The following is a 24,329-nucleotide window of genomic DNA, read 5'->3' as shown; positions in this document are numbered from 1 at the left end:
TGTCAGTTAAAAAATTTTCCAAAAAATATTTTTTTATCAAAATGTATTTATAATATTTAATCTATTTTTATTGCCCTATAATACAATATAAGTCCTGAATTGAAAAAATACGCCATATTCGACAGGTTCGGTTTATGCATTCAAATTAAGATTGCCTAAATATTTTGAGTATATATTGTACACGACACCATTGGGTAGGACAGGCATTAAAATTTTCAGCTTCGCTAATTTATAATCGAGTAACTTATATTTTTAAAGTGAGTATTTTATGCTAATTGTTTCCTTAAATTCTTTATCATGTCACCAGAATTTAAAGTATCTTCATAATTGTGATATTTCCTAAAATACCCGACTCCGAATAGGAACAGCTTTTCCTAAATTTGGCACATTTGTCGAAATTTCAATTGTCAGTTTCGATTCGATCTATTTCATAAAAATTTGCTTTATATTTAAATTGTTTGTCGCTGATCTGATGTTGGTGGATTGATCCTAACAACTGATTTTAAATCGTCATTTGAATGGAGTGGTATCCTCTATAGAGGAAATATTGGGCGGCCATATTTAACGACAGGTTTTATTTTAGGCTAGATACACCATATGCGTACTGCAAGTCAGGTGCAATGTTCATGTAACAACTTTTTCGCTTATTAATACGTTCAGATGTGTCTAGCCGATATGAAAAATTGTGATAAATGTGCCAAAAAGTGTGTATAGTTTTGTCATAAAAAATTGTGACGAACTCAAAATGTTTGTTACGAGGGAACGGGGATACGGGAAAAGAAAGAATCTCAATATAAAACAAGAGAGCAATTCTAAACTACATAGTCACGACGGACGCGCAAGAGTACCGGTGGGATACGGCCTGAGAGCACTAAGTTCGTTGAAAAATCATCGGACTAGCAACACGGAGGCAGTGGAGAAATACGGATTGAAAGGTGTTACCATCTAATTAAGATAAAAAAGCAAAATGTTTGGTGAGATATAAGGTCCCATGGCTTCAGAAAAACAGTTCAAAAATAAAATAGTAAAAGTCTACTTAGCAGTTCTTCCATCGTCAAATACTGAAAAATTGACATCGATTGGTTGATTGGCTGGAGAGAAGAACGCTTTTTTTCAACGACAACAATCCGCGCAACACGAACAACGACAAGAATTTATTAAAATCGTCCATAGGTCCATTTCGTGTCGAATTCAATTTATTTCAAACAATATTTCATTCCAGTTGTTGGGATCAATTCGATATGAATTTAACAAACATCTGCCGCAATGTAGAAGAATAAATACATGAATGAACGATAAATACAAGCTTGACTGCTACCTGCGACGCACATATCTCGTCATTCCGCAGTTCAGCGTCTTTTAGGTAAAGGGCAGTTCGCCGCTCTCTGATAACTTCCTACTCGTAAAGTACTATTTGATAAATAAAAAAGAAAATACACATGTACTCGACGAGATAACCCAGTAAAACTTGCTGGAAAATCCGATCGTTTGAAGATACTTCATTCGAAATCTTACAGTAAAATGAACGCTTTCCAAATTTACAAAGTCCCGTCATATCCGAATAAATAAAATTCAAAATTTTGTTTCAATTTTAATTAGAATTGCTGCCGTCAAATATTGTAGCACTTATAATTTAGTGCAGCCCCAATACTGCAATGCGATAACAACAACAACTTTTAAACCCATTTCCCCCATAATCAAATAGCTAAATTATGCAAATAGTCTATGAATGTGATGATGTGTAGGTCGGTCCAAGTTTGAGGGTTTTGGATTTTTTGAGAGATCACGATCAACCACGACTGAAAGCAGAACGGCTTCTACTTTGGATGTGCAAAGCTGACTCGCAATGAGTTGAAAAGCTTTGGAATCCAATTTATTTGGGTCTCAAGGTAATGAGAAATAATCCGTCCTTAAGACAATGCGTCCTTCAAAGGCGGATGAAATTATTGTCTCAAGGCTATGCAAATAAATAATATATCATTTTTTCATTTATTGACTGAATTTGGTACAGTAAAAAGCTGATCAAAGAAACAAGACAGGGTTTTTTAAATGTTAGAATGACTAATTACACAATCCTCATAAATCAAGACGCGTGTTTGTCTTTGATTTGCGTATGGTCGCAAGTCTGGTATTTTGACGTACATTGTTTATAGCGGATTCCATAGGCCAGTTTCTGATCATCGTATCCAAAAATAGGAATTTACTCATTTGCCTAACGATACGATACAGAGTGGCCATAAAGTCCCTTTACAATTTCAATTTTGTTATAAAGTCAGTTCTCAATATATTCTAACCAGTTTTGTTGTTTTTAAATCAGTAATTGCTAAAGCATTTTTACTTCATTTAATACATCTGTGAAGGCCAAAACCATATATAGTATCAATAAATTCCCTTTGCAATTTTAAATGTTTTTATAACTCAATGAACACCCTATATATTATAAAGTTTAATTTCAATTTCTCCGATTTATACTTATTGACTTATACAATTGTGAAGAAAGAATAAATATCATTAAACTTATCTATCATTAAATATATATACCGGTATGGTATATATAGCCACTAACATAGATAGGCTTACGAAAATACTACAACTAAATATCATCTGATTGTGATTTGTGTACAAATGTTGTTTTAACTTGCGCAATGTTAATATGAAAAATATTGTGAAAGGGCATTGGCTTAATTCAATAGATAATATGTGGAAAACCTTTGAAGCATTTAATTGCTGAATGTATAAAAAGACGTCGTTCGATGTCACTTTGCTTTTAGCCTCATAAAACCATTCAAAACGTCGTGTCGATACTCGTTTTGAAAAATAGCGTATTTGTCTATAGATACTGTGTTTCATAGACTGCCAGTCGGGGCACGGCTCCAAGCCAATAAAACGTATACAAACAAAATTACTGATACTTCCCCGATCACAATTAAACCCTTTAACCTATAAAGTGGCAATATCGTATGTCTGTATGAAGGCGACTTTATAAAAACGGGTTATTTTGCCACGAAGCATTTTGGACAATAAACTATAAAATCTCGATATTGGATTCAAATAATTCAACCATTTCAAACTGAATTTTGTTAGAATTGTGAGCATCAGTAAGTAAAACTTACAACGAAAAGAATACCGATGTTTGAAGGTAACGGATTATTTGCGGGACTACCTATTTTTATTTATTAAAGGGTAGTTTGATTAGTAAGTATTTTGTGCTATTGTTTCCATCTATCTGTAGATGGAGTAAACAACAACGACTAGAATGGCTATTTCAAAATGAAAGTGTCAAAATGATAGGTAGTTTCAAGTTGTGGAACGTTAAATTGTTAGCTCCACACCCTGGACTGCCTTTTTGTTTTACATTTACTCACAGCACAACTAACGTCTCACAGACCTTCTCTCCGTACGGAAGAAACTTTGTGGATTCGATTTTACCCTGTCTTGTAAGACTTGCTTATATTGTGCAATGCGAGTCTCACAGAAGCAGGGTGTGATTGAATTTTCGCCTCACAGCAAAATAGACAGGGATGATCAATTATGAAAATGTTAATTAATCAATATACTACCGAATACTAGTCATGGATAGAACGGCCCGCGAAGGAGCATTTGGTTGGTTACTGGAATGCATATTGCAGATATCAGTCCCACAGTTTTTAATTGCATAATTATGACTTCAATATTTTACTATCATTCAAGTACCCGATGTGAAAATGAACACTTGAACTTCTGTTCGTGTATAATTTTAACCAAAAGTTGCAAAAGTAATCATCTCACTACCAAAATATTAATCAATACAGATTATCAAAGTATTCTATTCACAGGGAATCCCGATACAAAATTACCTGTTTTTTTTTCTTTTAAAATTTGTAACAAATGATATTATTTTACAATGGAATTGAAATACATTACACCAGTGGTTCCAAATTTTTTAGAGTTGCGACCCACTATTTATTACCACAGCTTATGGCGACCCATTTAACTTTTTATGACATAACACAGCAATGGCTAATCATCGTAAAACTACCGTGTTTCCTCGAAAATAATACCTGGTCTCAAAATAAGACCTAATTAGAATTTTAAAAATGATTTTAATTAAACCCTACCCTTAAAACAAGAGAGCTAAGCTCAAATATATGGACACGTCACAAGGCGTCGCTATTTTTTATTCTGACACATAAAAAACGAATCTCTTGAAGTCCAATTTCAAAGCAATTGGTCCAGTATTCGAAGATAAAGGCGATTTTTTAATGATAATAACGAAGAATAATAACAATAACAACAACCTAACATTGAAACGATCGTTATGTACACTGACGTGTCCAATAAATTTAAAATGTGTTGGAGAGGAAAGGTTCAATGACCTGAGGTATGGTGAAAATCACACCACTATTCTAGATTGTGTGATGTCACAATCATAATGATGATATTTGTCACTTGATTTTTGTATAGGAAATAGAAATAAAAACAATGGATGTAGGTTTTTATATAAAGTTTATTAAAAAATCTCGTGATTTTCTACAACGTAATTTTATTTTCGATCAATGAACTCAAAAGACCTCTTCCAAAAAAAACATTGTGTTATTCTTCAAAAGAAAATAAATCTGAATCCTGTCTGACTTTCGGGGAAACACGTTAAGAAGTGCTGTACGGTGTACAAAACTGCTATGCGTAAAAAAACCACATGGTCATTCTTTGTGTAGCAAATTTTTTCCAATGATTATCATGCTCACCAAAGTTCCATAGTAGTCACAAGCAATCTGAATCTACAATGAAATACAAGTTAAAACGTTAATATTTTCACAATAAAATGTCAAACCAGACCACCGTACGTTTCATCGATTCGCAAAGTCGGAGGCAATGTTAATTTTCTATATGTGAGGTTTAAATTAATAATAAATCACGAATTGGTCAAAGAATGTGATCACTCAATGCCAATACCTCAAACTTAAGGAGTCATCTTCTCTCGCAGTCAAGTTCAATTTCGTTTGGCGAGCTTGTTTAAACGGGTTCTTTTGAAGCGAAGCAAACCCAGACGCCGAGGAGGGAAGCGGGTTGCTGAAACAGGCGGCACCATGCCCGATATGCCAAGAAGATGATAAACATTCAAAAATTCTGTTGATGAATACGTTTACCACATCTGGACTCGAATTGTGTAAATTTATTTCTCGCACAAATGATAGCGTAGGAAGTGAAACAATTTAGTTACACAAAAACAATGTTACTACAGATATTACTCAGAGATGCCGAATCAAAACAAACATTTAATCAACAGGTGAGAATATGTATCAATATGTCCTTCGGCAGCAAAAGTGTGAAATGAAATACACAGAATCTTGTATATACAAATAAATTTCCCTACTAGGTTAGAGATAAATATCATAACTTTGTTTAAGTGTCACGCGAAAATAACGCAGCAGTCTTAAACATGTCGCACAACTATGACTTAGGCAAGCAAGGCCTAAGCTTGTACATATATCCCGTCTCAATTGTATAGTTTATTTATTACGAAGATGCTGCTGCATTTTGAGGCAAATACTATATATATATACACACACAAGCAACAGAATACGACACACATTGAAAAAATTATCTTACTTCTTCAACATAGAAATGTTATAGGTTAGACAGAAAGCGACTATTTTCTACTACACATATTTCTAACATATTATTCAATCGTGTATTCCAGGAATTGGGCATAAATACTGAAGAGATAAGACAGACGTATCACTACATAAAAGATTGAAATCACGTTTTATAAATTTCTCTTGCTTGTGTATTTGAAAAGTGTTTGGAATACGTTTTCTACTACGTAGGTCGTATAGCTGATATTCAAATAGTACAAATGTCGCTATGTTCGACATGAAACACACAAAATATATATTGTTCGTCCATTTTGTTTGCTCCGCTTGTTGAACACAATAGAAATGTAAGTACAAATATACGACAACCGTCGTGGAATACGGCTATTACTATTTTATTGCCCCAATCCCACGAACGTTGCATGTTTGAAATCCCGCCTTTCCTAACAACTAGAACAATTAAGCAAAACAATTAGATCTAGTGATGTTTGATCTTTGCGACACCCACTATTTCGCCGTCACATTGCTTGCCCCGTCGCAATATCGAGGCCCTATTGTCTTCGAAATTTAATTGTCACTAAAATTATCGTTTCGATTTTTAATTGCCCCTTGTTTGACACCGCCAAAGATCAAAGTGTTATCGTCAACAAGTTGCAATACTGTGTTGCATACGAATATATTGTTATTGTAATGTCGCGTGTTTTATGTCCATACAATAACATTACTATGTTATTGAACTCGATATCTAGCTAGATATCTTGAAGCTATTTGAACAAAAAGCAGGGAGACTGCTGCATTTCAAACATTATCCCTTATACCTTATATCAGCTCAACTCACTTATTGATAATATCTATCTATATCAAGTCTAGAATGTGACACGAAACTTAATCAACCCGAAAAGAAAAGAAATCTACCAGTTTTTATATGTGTTTTTTTTTGAAAATATTCATAGTTTTGAAGATGTAAAACAAAAAAGGCAATAAATACGTGATAAAAATAAGTATGTATAATAGTAGTATAACGAAAGGCCATGGAAATTGCTGAGAAATATGAATAGAAAAAAATATTACAGAAATGAATTAATTTCAATACAAATAGTTTGGCACAAATCATAAACTATAAATGGTTAGACATTCTGCTTTCATTCTGTGTTAAAATAACACATAGTTAACAAAAAATTACAACCATTATAGAGTATAGTAGCAATTGAGGTTGAAAATAGACGTTATTATCAAAAGCAGTTCAAATTTTCTGATCAGATTCTTGGCCAAGTATCGCAATCGTTCCGTGTGATTCAATATCAGCCCCGATGACAGTTCTTTTTAACGGCGCGGTACGATCCAAAGATACAAAACCACACAGGCGTTTCTGTGCTGCATTTTGCTCTCGTATGATTTGCAGATAAGAGGGGAATTCATTCTGCATCATCTTCACTGTTATCACTGCTTCTCTTTTGCGCATTCTTTTCCCGCAAGTTCATTCTCTTCTTTTTCATTCTTCGATTTTGGAACCATATTTTTACTTGTCTGTCGTTCAAGAAAACACGCTTTGCGATTTGTAACCTAAAAGAAAAACAAGATATTCATCAAATATATATTATAATGAAGTAGACTTATAAAAAATGCCAAAGGAAAGTGATTTAAAAATGTTGAGATAATCTAACACCGTAATATTATTTCCAATTTTCTTGACCCATATATAAGAATGCTCGGGTTGATATCTATAACTGTCAAATGTAAAGATTTGAATACACATAATGGATGAAAAGTACGTATTGTGAAAACGATATAACATGATTAAGAAAAATGTATAATAATAACACGTACCTTAATTCTCGACTGATAAATTCGTTTGCCAAAAATTCTTTTTCGAGCTCTTGGAGTTGAAATTTGGTGTACGGCTTTCTCCTTTTGCGAGAATTCAAATGGTGTGGATGATGGTATGGAGATATAGTACCGTACGGCATAGAATGGGGATACGATGGCGTATGCCCGAAAGTAATCATATCTGGAGTGGCTGTTAAAATGACATGATGTTAGATGATATTTTAGGAATATCATATATTTAGAAAAATATGTAAGTTACAAATTTTCAAAATACACTCAGTAAAGTATAGAACCTGACTCACCTGCCACTGTTGGAAACCCACTGTAATCAACTGCAAGGCGAGGCTGATGGGCGTGAGGAAGGGATGGCTTTGGCTGAAGTGAGGGGTGAAATGCTGTCCCTGGGTAAGTGTACGGAAAACGTTGGGAATAATGAGAAGTGCTCGCATATCCGGATGAATGGACATCAAATGTTCCTGGATAATGCTGGCTCATGTCAAATGTATTATATCCATTCGTGTGCGTTGGCTTCAAGTAAGATGAGTCGCTAGAATGATGACCTGAAATTTCACAAAACTAAAATTTACAAAGATAAAAGAATAAAAAAATTACATTATAGAAAGAATCCAGAATTATAAATACCTATTGTTTGATTATCATAGTATGATTCAGGCGAAATTCTTGATCCGATCTGTTCTGAAAAATGAGGTTGATGATCGATCAGCTTTTCTGGAGATTTTGTAATTTGTTCTGACGGCTGAACACAATTTCTCTGGCTCTGGTCAACCGAAGGTTTCATTGCATAATATTCGTGTCCGTGTCCGGTGTTGCTTTCTAGATAACTGGGGATTTGGCGTATGCTAGCTATCAGCTGTCCATCGTCTTTAGATACCTGTACTGTTGTTCCATTCAAACCTCCCATCGCATAAGCGGAACTTTCTGAAGGGGCAGAAGTTGTATCCGTGTTGGAGGGAGAGCTCGCCGTATGTTCAGGCAGGGCGAATGGATATGAAGTACCGGCGTCAGATGAAATTGCTGTGTACGTCCTGTTTCTGTCGACTTTCATAGCATTGTAACTTGGGCTTTTGATTCGATTTTCAGAACTAGGATAGTCGTTTACTCGACTATCGGATTTAACACTGTCCGTATGACATACATACTGATCCTGTGCCGAAACGTGGTGATAAGCTTGGTATGTAGAATCTGACGGTATCCCTGAAGGTTCCGACTGGTTTGCATCGCTTTCGATTGAATGGTTAGCATAGTGTTTATCTGGAGAATACTCTGTTGGTACGGAATCCGCAGTTTCATTTTGAACGTAAGCGTATTTCGGGCCATTGCTTTCATGACCATCGCACTGTGATTCAGTTCTTTCTCGAATTTTATGTAACTCCTTTCCATTAATTTCTTCTGACGTTGGATATAGATTGGCTGTCATCTCGTTATGTACTTCGTTCGAATAAGGTAGAGAGCATCCAACTTCACCATGCAGTCCTTTTTGTAGACTACCATATTCATTTTCAATATGTGCTGTACCATGCTTCCACGGCTCGTGTACGTATGGTGCTCTCGATACCTGAGTCGGGTAGTATAACGGTTCATACCCGGTACCGTAGCCCATAAAAGCTGACATACTCAAAAATCACTCGTTGGTTTCTATTTTGTTTGCTGAAATTTTAGGCGAGCAGTAAACGATACAATTGCGCTATATTGCTTTATTCTTTCTGATATAACAACTAGTAAAATTGAGAAAAGGTTAAGATAAATTTGGTCCGTGTAAAAGCAGTAAAAATTTTACTTCCAATAAAATTCATTTCATCGCCTGCAACTGTGAAATTAAAAAGTAGAAATCTTGTGTCTTTCAAAACATTTACAATCACATTAATTTTTTAACGTTTATTGTCGCGGTTCGTGGTACATCAACACATCAATTTATTCCTTGTAAATATTAACTGTATACCTTTCACATTTAATGTTTATGTACAATATACCACAAATATAAGTGTTTATAAACAAATAGATTTTTATTCTTCTACTCTAGAGAAGAAATTGACATCCTCACTTCAACGCGACTTTTGTCAACTGACAAACAAACAAAATGGACATTCGATGATGACGCATCGACATACTGGTTCGCATTGTTTCAGCGCAACTTTTTCTCCTCTCGTTAACTAACAATAATTAACCAAGATAAAAGAGAAGCGATCTCAATAGGCGATGCACCAGATTTCTGGGGATTGGAAAAGACATGAAACGGGTTGCTTTCGATTTGCAGCGAAAGTCAATCGGCACCGCGACGCACACACTACATTCAAATACGTAGGTAGCAATTACCTATGCCATTGAACAATGGGTCTGTTTCATTTCATCTCGTCACGGACCATAGTGGCGGATGGGACTAAAAATTGTTACAAACAATAAAGTAACGCAGGCTAGACATACAGCTTTCTACTTCCGTTGAATGCAATTACTAGAAATCCATTGAAAACAGAAGTGAAAATCGAAACGTATTTCTGAATCTATTTATGCAAGCACAATTGTAATTCATAATTGGGAGATTTTTTCAGAATGTCATTCTCAATTTCATTTAATCTAGAATTCTATTTGACAGAAAGTGTCATGCATTTTTTCATAATGAATCATGCAATTATTTTTTTCATCGCTCTGTAATTTTATTACAATATATATGTATTCCCCATTTAACAAGATATACAATTATAAGCATCAAAAATAGCAGACAATATTTACAACTATTTATAATTTTACAAGAGTGAAATCCGAAAGCACAAAACTAATCCCTGCTCTTATAAAAACTTTTACGAGACTTTTGAATTGTCACAGGAAACGAAAGATTTTAACGGCGTAATAATAACACTTTTACGTTCTAATATTCAATTACAACTTTTGCGTTCCAAAGATACGACGAAAGTCTTTTAATTCGATTATGTTTACCACGCAGTCAGATATTCGAACAATGAGTCTGCAGGTAGAACACAATTAGCCGATATAATCCTAAATATCCGCTTTCGCTTTCTGTCTTGGGCCGCCATTTTATCACGATGCCCCTTATCGTCCCCTTGTTCATTTCGACTATGCGGACTGGCCCCGCTTTGCTAACTAATGAAAATATAATAGTAAGTCAGTAGTTGGTATAGTCAGTAGTCATAACATATATGCATATTTTCGCAAAATAGAAGCTCAATCTTAGACTTGCATGTCTTTCCACAGATACGTATCTCTCACTCCATTCGGACCCAAACTATATTTCCACTGCAATAGAACATATATATTATGAAATATGTGGGTAAAATTACCCAAACTGCGACGAAATATTACTTCCATCTCGCTTGTTACAAAATCGCTGAAATCTTCAATCAAACAAATGGTTGATCAAAAACAGATCAATGAAATTCGCCGCCATTAGCCTTGTTGGATATCATGCGACCCAACAACGCCTCAGCTTGCGCCCGCGGAAGTTCAAATCAATTTGATCCATTGTAAAATGCAACAATTATTGCATGGGGAAAAATCAAACCCAAACATATTAGATCAAAACACCATGGCGCCGCAATATGTAATACGTTTACAGAATTTTCATTCAAAATCTGATTTTATCTAAATACTGGATTTTACGTACCGCTCCAGCTTTACACAGACTATAATAAATTTATTGCGCTAGGCCTAACATAGTGGTGGAAAGGCAAGAGTGGATAACAGAGACATACATACACAAAATATCAAGTAGGTAAGTCGTCAGAATTAAGCAGATAATTACGCCGATTTTAATTTACCTCAAGATTTTGCTTGAATGAATATTACAGCCACCACGTACAGCTTCGCCCGCCACTTTAACGACATGTACAATTCTAAATTAAACTTTACTTTCTGGGCATATCAGTCCAGTCCTATTCTTTTGGTTTTGCCTATGATCTGGTTACAAAAATGAAAAAAAATCAAAAATGTAACATCTCCTATACTCGATTTCATTGAGGTAGATAAAACAAAGTAACAAGCAAAAATAAGGTTACCCTGTCGTAGTAGGATTTTTTCCAACTCGACCCCAATTGACATAAGAACTTTCGTCATCAATGAAAAGATGACGCGATATGTTTGACATTTGTAATTTTCCCTTCCTAAATGGCATATATAAATTAATCAGTTTTGTCGTGTACATTTTCTGAATACCTAGCTTGGAATGTGCAAACCGTAATTCCATCCGTAATATTTATTGAATTACCATAAAACTCCAGGATATGCTCATATTAATAACGTCACAATTGCTCACGCTGTAATGTCAATCATCTAAGAAGAAATGTTAAAGTAAAAAGAAAAGTTAACTATACATTGAGTTATATTTTACACTGAATACCTCTCTGTGTCCAATAACCTGAAACTAATCAAATACGATGCTCACGGGCCACAACCGAAATTGCATTGTACGATATCAGTGTCAGAAATTACTGCTTCTTCGACAGCCATAAATCGGTTTCATTTGACAACAGAACACAGCATACCAGTTATGGTGAACAAACGTACAACGAAGAGACTGATAACTGCATTGCAAATATTGACTAATTATTATTATGGTGATGACAGAAGAAAATTAAAACAGAAAATAGTGGGGAATGGCATTCCGGTCAGATAACCACATTTTGAGGCTTGCTTTTCGGAACATTGCGCAGTCACGAAAACTTTATTATATCCGATAAACTGGGAAATGGTTAAAAGCTGCCTAATTAAATATCAGACAATGTGTGTTACGTGAAGCAACGACTACAAGAGAATTATTGATAGAATTACAGTGATTGTTGATGAAGCAGTAAATTTTTTGACTGGGCTAGAAGCTGTCACGATATTCGAAAATGCTAAGCAAACATCGGAGTCAACTAAACGAGGAAGTCTTGTCGCAGTACAACCTTTTTGGACGGATGATAATAAATCATATGTGCTACTTTAAAAGGCTTGACAATTCTGTTGAAATATAATTAAAATACATCTGTATAAATTCCAAATCACTTTCTGCCCCAACAATAAAATAAAATGTAATGGTGAATATCCATTATTGGATTTTCCGTACTATAAGGATCTTTGAAAATGTGAATATAATATTTTGTACGGGCAATGTTCCTACTATATAAGAAATAGCCGTGGTGTATTTTGATAATTCATTACGTATATATATATTTTTTTTGTAAAATTTATAATAGATGAACATTTTTGTCTCTGTTAGTATGTCATAGCTATTACAATTGAAAATTGGTTGCGCGGAGAGCAAATCAACAGTCGTCATAACCAAACGGTCGAAAACATATTTTGTCGAATTCCCTCTTGGAGAAAACAATTACAAATATGTTTGCATGAACATTCATTCTATAGCAATGGTTTCATGGATTCCAACACGCAAACGAAATATAACAAAGAGGGATAAATATATGTGAAAGGCTCCGTAAACACTGCTTCAAAAGTAACGTTACCAATCTAAGTCGTAACATGTATTGGGAACCAATAAACACCCGAAACGGCCTTTTTTACGATCTCCTGGATGGAATTATTGCATTTTTATTCCCATTGAGAGTATACTCCCCATTGTGATTATTATTGTGTTTTAGTGCCTGGCAGAGTTCAAAAGAATTGATATAGGTGAGACGGCGAAAAACGGGCGGATATGAAGGAGGGTAATAAACTGAACGGGCATAGAAAAATTTTGCCATCGACTTACTTTCATCTACCGACAACGGCAGCTCCACTCGCAGCCAAGTACAGAAAGAGAGAAACAAAATGGACGTCACGGCTAGGAATCATGTATTCGGAATTCAATCACAAAATTTGTTTTATTCATTGACACGATACATGATACAAACAGCAGATCATAAATGTGAACGCCAAAAGGACGATCGAGCATAAGAGTTAGCATGAGCGAGATGAAAGTGTGAAAATCTTGAATTTACTTAAAAAAAATTTATCTATAAAACACAGATTTAATGCGTAAAAATAATACAAAGAAAAGGTCAGAAAGAACATTATTTCCATGCAGAAGAGTCATGCTGTGCTTCAGGACAATTAGATGAAATGGGCGCCAAGACTATGTCTGCCACCATTCTATCATGTAGTTTGTGTGTAATTAATCATGTTTGCAATTTGCGAGATCAATTGGTTTTACTTGGAACTCCATTGTTCCATCGTGCTCCATTTTACGCTCGTCTTTGTTAATTAAACACAATATTGCATAAAATTAACTTTTGTATCAGAAATTAACAGAATGACCGTAACTTGTACCAATAAATTTGTTTAACTGATTTATTATTTATTTATATTTATTTGCAATATAATTTTTATGTGTAGTATACTGCTTATAGGTGGCCAATGTATCTCATTTAATAACATATTTAATTTTGATGACATAGAAAGCCGGACTGTTAAATGTTTATACGGGAAAATAAATATCGCCGCGTGATCGCCAGACCAGAAACGTATGCCTGTCGCGCGCCATTATAATACAGCCGATCCAGAACTAAAACGTTTCAATTTTACCTATTCTATATTTTGTTTCTTAATATGGCGAAAATTAATTGTTTAGTACACAGAACGATGTTTAGGTAGCTTTCACGGATGACGGAATACGGGGTTATAGTTACCCTGACAACCTCGCAAATAGAGGCTAATTTTTAAGAAAACAATCATTAACACAACTCCAAGCACATTTAGCACTGGGAAAACAAAAATCAGTCTCTGAGTATTTGATCCAATTAAATACTTTTGCAGTGCATAAATAGTTCAAATGGATTAGAGCGTATTGGTTGTGGTTTGAAATATCTCATTACAGCAAAGTATGAAAACGCGGGTTTTTATGCCAAAATATGTTGGGTCAAATTATCCTTTTCCGAGAAGTACGGTCACCGCATCTTGTCCACGCTACTTTTTATTGAAGCGTTTGTGTCGGGCCACCCGGAACGTCAAGAATCAATGAATAGCCTCTTGCTGAAATAATTGCGTCAACCACAACTAATTCAATCGCGAAATACCACGCGAATTCATTCAACCAATAGACCAATTACGTCCGTGATTGATGGTTTGAAAATGACAAAACGAAGGCAAATGAAAAATCCCAGATTTCCATTTTATTTACTATTTCTTTCCGTTCAGTACTTCACAAGAAAATAATTTTTGAAACACTTTATATAATCATCCCTGAGGTCGCATATAAGAAGAGACATTATGTTTTCTTTTACAGTCATTTCATACGTCGGATGTTTCATATCCATTGTTTACCGGTGAGCGCTAATGGTTTGCGTACGGATTATGAAAATATCTTTCTCAACACTTGCTCGTTTCTTACTCGTGACAGCAAATCCATTTAGGGTGCATCATGGTGGAAACTAGGCGCCGGAGTTCTCTAAAGACTACAGACAAAGTCATCCATATGCCAAATGAGAGATTGTATAGTATTTTTAAATGTAAGAAGATGTATTGAATATACAAAATAACATGCTATAATTTTAATTAAGTGAGTTAGAAAAATCACCGTAAGAGGTTTTCAGAATGTGAGAAATGGGTGTATATCTTGGTCTATTGATTGTGAATAGTTCATATACAAAACATAAAAAACATCCAAAAATGACTCAGGTACTATCTTGTAGTTAATCAACCACTGATTTTCTGATCTGTTTTCTTTGATTCTGTTCACTTTTGGTCAGGTTAGCAAAAGTATTGAACAGCATAAGATAAACAGAGCGCTGCCGGGAAATAACAAAACGTAACCTAAATCTAATCAGAATGAAAAAATGCGGCGGGGCGATATCAGGATAGTATCTAAATTTATTTAAACCAGAAAGCGCAGCGCCCAATTTTTGAGTTGGAATACTAAAGAGCTATATAAACTTGTCGTATCTATAAACGGAAGCAATAAAACTCGTTATTTTGTTTTCTGCAGTGAGTTGTAAAATAGTTATTTATTTACAATCATGAATGTTATGGAAGCAGCGGGAATGGCAACAACATCGTGTAATCCACCGGGAGGTTACCTATTGTCTCATCCTAGTCAGTTATTTTACCACCAAGCGCAGAATATGGCACCAAATCACTTGATACCATTTCCATCAGGAGGTCAAGCTTCTCCAATGTCTGGGTCATCGGCATCTCAAAACGCTCTTTATGGTCAAGCCATGCATTCTCAATACCATCAACCCGTTTCCTTTCCTGGAGCACACCATCATCATCATCCCGCCGGTGCAGCAGAACAAGCGGCGCAGGCAATGCAGGGTCAATTTGGATTGGGTGAGTTAAAATCCTCATTTATTCAGATAATAGGATATTTTCAATGTCAACTATAAACCTCAAATATGGTATTTTAAATGCCTATATTTATTGCAATATTTGTTACCTGTCTGATCGTGAACGATAGTAAACTTTAAGGGTAGCTAAAGGTAGGAAAATAGAATGCAAATATAGTCAGTAAAATTGTCAAAGCGGAAATTGGATTCTGAAAATTCTGCACAAAACGTTCAATCAATTAAAATTTGAGGTATAAAGAAAATTTTGTATTATGTTAGTATGAATTTTGACGATTTTGGTTATGCTTGGATTTTCTTTTTACCATGAATAAAGTCTACCGAACGATGGGCAGATATCCGCAGAAAAATCCACAAATTGCACGTTCCACTTATTCTGACAAATTTATTTTACCAAAATAAGGGGTTTAACATAAACTGACTAATTCACTCTCTAAATCTTGAGGTGTCATGGAAGCAGTCGACATATCTAAATTCCATCAATTACCATTTTTCATTGGAATGTCAAAGTTTGGCGAATAAACAATTAAATAATACAGAATCTCATGCTAATTCCATGACATGAGTATATTTCATATAATGAATTAAATTTGATCTGATTTAAATATGTTCGACCAAAGTGTTCGGAAGTTTTCGCTCTTGGATATGTTGAACGATAGAATTTCAACATTAGAAAGTCACATTTGTGAAGTATATAATATACAATATGATTCATTATAGATACATATTTTTTTTTAAATAATTTCACTCATTTGTTAGTTTGGTAGATAGCAGAAGTTTATACAATTTGCGATCATACTAGTTTTGAGAGTTCAATTTCATATACGCATAGATCGGCTGACTAATGGGGATTTCCTGAATACAGTTGTCATTACTTATGGGAAGTAGAGGGAACTAGGAGAATCCCTGTTAATTAGGCAATTCGACTAAAAATATTCTTTTCCGGTCAAGACCATATTTTTAAATATGAAAAAAGATTTAAAAATTATGGCTAACTTAATTAAATTATTCGCTTCAAATACGTAAATTGTAAATATATACCGTATAAAATTAGATAGTTCAATCGTCCTAAAATCGACATTCAATCTTATGTGCTCGTTATCTCATTGTCATTCACTTATTTTATGTGTTTTAGCGCTGTTTTATTGTGTAGATGGTATGTGGTAATATATCAAGCTCAAATCATCTACATACATTCTAAAATGGAATCATGTTTAATGCGTATGCGAACTGTTTGCATTTTTTAAACAACACGAGTAATCCTCATAAAGTTGGACAAGTTAAACCCATTTGAAGCGCGTTTGTACGTATATGAAATATTTTATTATCATTATAAACTTCCTTATCAAATCGAAAATATCTATAACGATTTTGAGTACAATAAAGGGTGTGATGTGGGTATATTAGATTCTGATAGAATTTTCCATACACATTTTATAATTTTATTGTACCGTTGGTGATATCGTTGTTCACTTCAACCCAAAGGTTACCATATCACGGTTTTTACTCAATCCCCCCAAATAAGAACGATCCAAAGTTCTATGGCGACGATTCAGCGGTCGCTCGCGACTTCTTTTGCAGTAATATATTGTTCGAGAAACTTATAAGAAAATTATTAAATTTGATTCCCCAAAATTTTCAGTAAGGACGATATGCTTGCTTAACATACAAATGTTACTTGTCAGGATCTTTCTATAATTCCTAAAGCAAGTTAGTCATCGGCAGTGCATTCGGAATTTGTGTCGAACCTGTGGTTTTTTCAAACATACCATATCACGGTTTTAACTCAATCCCACTAAATAAGAACGATCCATATTATCATGTTGTATGTACTATTTTGGAACATACAGAGGCATGGTCTCTGAGACTGTAGTCGCGAGTTATGGTGTTGGCATAGTTTTGAGAACTTTAGTGTGAGAGTTTGCGATGATTTATGTCCAGGCATCAAACAAATCCAATGTTGGAAGTAAGATCATCACCAGTCAAATATAGCAGATAGTAGAACGGAGTTTGATCATACGCATTTAATATTAAAGAGACGGGGGTAATGCTCAAAGATGGATTTCGCAAATGCTTCGAACTCGTGCGCGTAGAAGATTCATTAGTAGAATAATGCGATATTAACAATCAAAGTTCCAGGCGGCGACTTTGTGAGGATGAAAATGCAGGAGCTGAGTTTGACTTGAACCTTGAAGATATGACGATTATTTTGTCTAATTCATGAGACTCGCACAATACAAATTTTCAAGGAGGGATTTTTCAGTTCTATGCATGTCAAGCTACGTAGACTACTAAGCAGGAATGAGCGTTATTATGGGATAACTCAAAACGTAAAACATGATTCAATAAATATTTGTATTCATTGCAGAACGTCAATGATATGGAAGTTAATTTATGCGCCGTGTCACATCTTTCGAAAAAGAGTAAAACTATTCAGATTATATAAAATTCCAAAAAATATATTTTGAGAATAATGTATGATGGAGAAGCTATAAAGAGAAGCAACATCTCAATTTCAATGTTTAGTTCATGGAGTTGAAATGTTGTATCCATTCTAAGTCTTCATTGACCTTCATTGTTAGAAAAATCTATTTTCATGAATCGAATTTTCAAAAGATTCCTGATTAATCGTCCCAAATAATTTTTAAAACCCACCATTGAATTAAGAACATGGTTGCATCTCCCCAGTTTGCTTCAAAGTTTCTCTGCATAGCTGACATACAGCTTTTATGTGGGCGAATCGGCGTTCGCTCGCGACTTCTTTTGTTCGTAGATGAATGCTAGTGAATTTGATTGGAGCAACGTACAACAAAATTATTAAATTTGATTCTCGAATCCTAATATTTTCAGTATGGACGATATGCTGCACATACAAATGTTACTTGTCAAGATATTTTGTACATTTCTTGAAACAAGTTAGTCATTAGCAACGCATTCGATATTCGTGTCGAACCTGCGGTTTTTTCAAACACAGCAATCTTACGATCATCATTACCAACGAATCTGAATACTCAACACCCACAATGCTTGTCATCGCCATTGCTGATGCAGGTATTGCCGATGTTATAATGATTTATCACTCATCGTTGCCAATTATGACCACGACTTTCAAAATACCCTTCTGGCATTTTCCAGTGATTAATTTGTGTTGTTGATGAATGTCCGATGTTACCTCAATTGTTATGTCAAGGACAGCGTTACTCTTTCTTAGTCTGTGATTGTTTAGACCAGTGGTTGTGACCAGTGACCAAAGTTTTTAAGAATTTGTCTCACGCCCAGCCTCAAAAATAACTAACTAACAATAACCAACAAATAATAGATAGTAAGGCGAAAGTATGTTTTATTCATAAAACACGTTGAAAATACGTGGATGGAACGTAAATATCCAACATAAGGCGGGCAAGATCAATTCTAACAAATATTTTTATTTTTAGTTAGCTTCACGCCCCCTCAAAAAATTGTCTACGCCTCCTTGTGGGGCGCGTCCCACCATTTGAGAACCACTGGTTTAGACGTTTGTTCGTCGAATCAAATTGTTGCTGGCGCTGCTAACGAATCTTCAATTATTATCTGAATCTTTAAACCATTTTATTGGTTAATTATCAGTGTTATATATGCGTATTTAATGCCACCATCTTCGATCAAATTTGAAGAAAGGGGTGAATACCTTCTTCTGAAGTGTTTAAATAGGTGGATTGGGCTCTTTAATTGTTTTAAAAAGAAATACGTATAACTGACAGAATGCCATAGTTTTATATTTCACCAAAGTGCTCACCATCTCCAGGTAATTTATTTGTAACATCTGGAAGAATCTGTTTTTGTGCATATAATTTTCGGGATTTTCTTTAAAATATTTTCACGCATCAAAACTAGAATGATGTAGAAATACCCGCTCTTCTGCATTCAAAGAAAACACAGATGAACTGGTGGGTTTTTGCATCTACAAACTTACATCTAAAAAAAATTGTTGAACAATGTATATAACGTACTCGTGCGCTTACGGCTATACATTTTATCCTCATCGCTAATTTCGACGGGAAATTGCTCTTTTGGAACGATTGTACATCACTGCTGTTTGGCTGTGTAACGTTGTACGGCAAGTATAAAATATTTTTATTATGGAGAGAGTGTCTGTAACACGCTAGTAAAATTATAAAGTAGTAAATTATCCTCCCATAAGTACGAGCAGTTGTGAAAGTTCGGTTGCATTAACTATGATGGGACGTTATATTTTATTTTTAAGTATTTATATTTTGTTCACTTAGTGGATGGGTAATGAATTTTAAACCTAAATTTCAGCCCTTGCAGATCATATCATTCGGCCATTTTAAATATAGTCGTTTCTTATACGTAGGTATTATCTCAAAAAATTTCAGGTTTTGCGCCATAGCAAAATCTGAAAGGTGAATAATAATTTTCTGATAATTTGACTAAGCCACAATAGTCTGCTATATGAAAAAAAATCAACGTCATGGTTTAAAACCATATTAAAATTGTACCTTTCAAATGATTTTCAGATTTACCCATGTCACAAATACCCATCAAATTAATTTATATTGTATATATTTCGATATTGTTATTGTCTTTCTGAAAAGTGTGAAAGTGACATTACCATGTTTAAGTTTTTTTTTACATTGTTATAAATACAGGAAAAAATGGTGAATTTGTTAACCCCAGTGAATTTCGCACCAGTTAGAAAGCTCTTGAAAAACCAGAGCATCGACGAAGTTCGAGCCAACGCGATGTTATTATTGTGTAATTTTGCCAAAATCGATGTCTTCGAACCCATATTTTGACTAGAAATACAATGTATTTTGCTATATATATTCAGAAATTTTCATAAACATTGTTTGTGATGAACTTACGCGAACTTATGAACTGTACACCTTTTTTCGTATGATACTAGTGCGTATCCTGTTAGACTTATAGATACACAAAAAATTTGCAATGCGTTACTTCCTAGGCTAAAACTATATCGTCCATTTTGTGCGCGCAAAGTCGATATAGAATAATAGCCTATAATACTGAAATAAATACCTTATTTAGAAATGTGCAAACAAAAAGCTCAATTAAAACAGAATTTCAGTTTTATGATTCAATGCCACAGTCGCAGGGTCGTAACATGTCCATTATGCGTAAATTTATGTCTTTGTTGGCAATATAGACGTCGAATTTGCGGTAGACTTCAATACAGCTCCCATCGGGTTACACTTTGATAAACTCGTAACGTTTATTGAGCATATTTGCAGCAACAACACGAGAACGACATCCTTAGGTTATTGTAATTTTTGGCTATGGTTACACCAGTCAAATCAAACAAAGGACATATTCGGTGTAGTGATTTGCTCAATCTCTTTTTCCAAGTCGTCATGAGTTTATGTACTGTGTAGGGCGGGAGACTGCTTTAATGTCGTACACTCGGTTCTTCAACACAGGCTATAAAATTTTACTGCCAAATTTTGCCGTAAAATCTATGTAACATGCGTTGCAAGGCGGATACATAATGAAATATGTCGCGAGCGGAACAATGAGTACGCCAATCATCAATGGTGCCGAAGCAAATATCAGAGTATAATTAAAAATCTGACAAAATTATTTTTCAAATGATTAACGGCTCCTATTATTGTATTAATATTTTTCATAGGTTAATAAAATTATCCAGGTTATATAGTCATCGATTTATATACGGTATGATGAATAATACATATTTTTAAGGGAGCTAATTCTTTTTTCAAATATTAATTTATTAGAATAAAAGTCGCCGTAACTGCGTCAATACACCTAGGTATTTGTACTAGTTGCAAGCAATTGCAGCTACGAAGTAGGGTGGGGGATGTTTTTTCCTGTGAGGGCAAAATAAATGCCTTCTTGCTTCTCATGTTACATTTTTTGTCTTCTAAAAAACATGTCTTTTCTTTCTGCATGATTTTATGGGTTTATAGTGCGCCGCAGTTATTTTCAAAAATACACCGTCGCGTGGATGATATTTATAACATACCTCGTAAATTTGTATATCATTAGCAGCTATAAATAACCCACTTTAACATAGGCAATACATCTATAAACGCAAATTTATAAAATATTTTTCTTTTGTACATTAAAAAATGTTGTGCACATTTTCAAACTAGTTCCGCAGTGATAATGAGAACTCATCTAAAATGTCAATAATAGTTTGCTTTGATTAAATACAATCGAGTAAGAGTTTAAGACAAGATGGTAAAGCGTACACTTGTCATTACAACTCTTAGAGATGAAAATATTGTATCACGATTTTGTGAACGTTATCATTTTCTTATCAATCCCTGATGTGGATAATTAAATTAATTTCTTCTAAGCAATAAAGCATTAAAATGTACACCATTTATGTCATCATTTTATCTAGATATTGCTTTTCTATTTTAGGTTATCTTGGACACCCCCTTCAGCACACACCACATCATAGATCACCGGCGTATGGTGTCGCCATTCATACATCACACACTCAGCACCAGATGCACGCAACACACCACGCAAGAAAGAAACGTCAGCCGTACACAAAATCGCAGATTGGTCGCCTCGAAAAAGAATATAAGCAAAATAATTTTATCACAAGACAAAAACGGGAAGAGATTTCTCGAGATTTGAAACTCACCGATCGTCAAGTAAAGATTTGGTTCCAAAACCGTAGAGTGAAAGATAAAAAGTTAAAACAAAGAGAGAGCAGAGAATCCCAGGTGAGAAAAACATGAATTCCATTGCAATCTATTGGTAATAGGTACACATGGTACTTTTTTATTTATTGATACCTTTAACTTAACACATCGATGACCTATATATAATCACATTAACGTTTTTCACGTACAAATGGCTTCGTCGGATATTATGGTGTAAATGGTAGCACAAAATTAAATTAGGAAAAACGCAAATATTGGGCACCTCCACGCAATTTAGTTTCATTACCAAGCACCCACTTATCACTTCTTATTGACTTCATACTCAAATTTTGCACAATGTGTGAATGCTATCAAACGATTTGCTTCTTGTCTTCAATTTCTTTATTGCATCAGTCAGTAATCAAATAATAAAACAGTATTTCTCAAAAATAGTTTCATTTTCGACAAAAAAATCAGCTACCTTTTTTATATAAAATAAAACAGCAATACGTTTTATAAAACTATACAGTTTTACTAATGTGATATATTATTCGTGTAAATCAATAGAGGTTATTATGTTCATCCTAAACATTAGGACTTGTGATATAACCTAATCATGACGTTACTTAACCATGATGCTGGTCACTAACACTAATCGCTGAAAAACCAAGTTGAAATAGTCTATGAAATATATCTGTACATCATAATTTACATAGTTTGCCTGGTGTGTTTGATTTTGATTGACGATTTTTTCAGGGAACCTATGCACCACAGTCTCCACAAATGCAGCCGATCGTCGAACAGCAACAGTATCGCACGATGTCGCCATTGAGAGAAACACACCCAGGAACAATGCACGACCGCCATTTAATGTCTCCCAATAGCACGACATTACTAACACAAATTGCTAAAGACTACTCGATGGTTCCACAACGGATCGCATGATGCAATCAATATAGGTTTAGTGAACATAACAATGAAATATGCTGTTCGTAAACAACTTGTGACAGAGACACATTGAAGATTAATTGATTTTTGATAACGTTCCTTTTTATTCATTGCATTTGAATATCTTTATTTAAATTTTTTTATTATTATTGTTTTTTAAACGTTACGTACCAGTACTAGTAGGTTTAAAATACATGTTATATTGCACTAATTTTATCATGATTCGCATTTGGTGAAGCCTACCCAATTTTCATTTGCATCTAACCGGTAATGGGTTTACTTTGAAAAAACATTTTCTACACTGTCAATAAAACGCGCGTACTATCCACTGGTATTATATAAAAGTATAATTATGTCATAACGCCTAATGTAGAATTAGTGACATTTTCAGAAAATAAAGTCAGAATTAGGAAATATGTCGTTCCTATATAACACAGAATTAATCTTTCGCTAAAATTGTACAAGAAAAAAAATACAAGGAAACTGATAACAGCGTCATTTCGTTTGTGTTACATATTTGAAGTCGCGTGTAGATATAAATGATCAATATTCTGCGTGGACCACATTGTGATTTAACTTAGGAATTAAAACAATCACGTCAAAAAGAAACAACGGAACGTGCAAGAGAGCATAAGTAATTGGAAAATATTTTTCGAAGAACTTGATACAATATAAATTCATATATAGTATACATATACAATTTAGTATAAATGTTCTAATAGCAAAATGTGTATTTAATCGAAACCCAATTTATCAGAATTATGACAATCTCTTTTTAGATATGCACACGTTCACCAAGCAGGTAAAATTATTTTGTGAATCCAAATACTATTAAGGTATTTGATTAAAACTTGATACAAAGACAAAAACTCGATGAAAATGCTAATCTTTCTCAAGTGTTTTTAAAACTTCAACACAGATATTGGGGCTTTCACCTCAACAGAATTGAGACTTACTAAAAATAAAAATTCTACTAAGCATGTTGGAAAATAAATAATTTCTATCATTAGATTCGTAGTTATCAATTCGACAAAATTGCAAAGTTCTTCAAGCAGAAAAGA

The 24,329-nt window shown here is 34.3% G+C and overlaps 2 protein-coding genes across 2 annotated transcripts; one reads left to right on the top strand and one right to left on the bottom strand.

Annotated features, from left to right (window-relative positions):
* Positions 1-6,499: 6,499 nt before the first annotated feature.
* Positions 6,500-9,483, bottom strand: LOC120342314 (uncharacterized). Its single transcript, XM_039411094.2, has 4 exons — positions 8,043-9,483; positions 7,703-7,960; positions 7,401-7,590; positions 6,500-7,136 (listed from the first exon to the last, which is right to left on the bottom strand). Exons 1-4 carry the CDS (start codon positions 9,031-9,033, stop codon positions 6,989-6,991), a joined length of 1,587 nt encoding a protein of 528 aa, XP_039267028.1. The 5' UTR covers positions 9,034-9,483; the 3' UTR covers positions 6,500-6,988.
* A 5,837-nt stretch (positions 9,484-15,320) lies between these two features.
* On the top strand, positions 15,321-24,118 carry LOC120342755 (uncharacterized). Its single transcript, XM_039411722.2, has 3 exons — positions 15,321-15,674; positions 22,091-22,401; positions 23,077-24,118. The coding sequence occupies exons 1-3, from the start codon at positions 15,362-15,364 to the stop codon at positions 23,263-23,265; spliced, it is 813 nt and encodes a 270-aa protein (XP_039267656.1). The 5' UTR covers positions 15,321-15,361; the 3' UTR covers positions 23,266-24,118.
* The last annotated feature ends 211 nt before the right edge of the window (positions 24,119-24,329 follow it).

This window comes from Styela clava, chromosome 3, assembly GCF_964204865.1.
Source record: "Styela clava chromosome 3, kaStyClav1.hap1.2, whole genome shotgun sequence".
Lineage (NCBI taxonomy): Eukaryota > Metazoa > Chordata > Ascidiacea > Stolidobranchia > Styelidae > Styela > Styela clava.
The sequence above is the reverse complement of the archived record's forward strand: the minus strand, read 5'-3'. Positions and strand labels throughout refer to the sequence as shown.

Excerpts from the sequence above, each read along its gene's own strand:
- LOC120342314 (XM_039411094.2), bottom strand. The coding sequence starts at position 9,033 with ATGTCAGCTTTTATGGGCTACGGTACCGGGTATGAACCGTTATACTAC. Across the intron at positions 7,591-7,702 it reads TGGGTTTCCAACAGTGGCAG|CCACTCCAGATATGATTACT; the intron begins GTGAGTCAGGTT and ends TCATTTTAACAG. Across the intron at positions 7,137-7,400 it reads TTTATCAGTCGAGAATTAAG|GTTACAAATCGCAAAGCGTG; the intron begins GTACGTGTTATT and ends TTTTTCTTTTAG.
- LOC120342755 (XM_039411722.2), top strand. The coding sequence starts at position 15,362 with ATGAATGTTATGGAAGCAGCGGGAATGGCAACAACATCGTGTAATCCA. Across the intron at positions 15,675-22,090 it reads GCAGGGTCAATTTGGATTGG|GTTATCTTGGACACCCCCTT; the intron begins GTGAGTTAAAAT and ends TTTCTATTTTAG. Across the intron at positions 22,402-23,076 it reads GAGAGAGCAGAGAATCCCAG|GGAACCTATGCACCACAGTC; the intron begins GTGAGAAAAACA and ends CGATTTTTTCAG.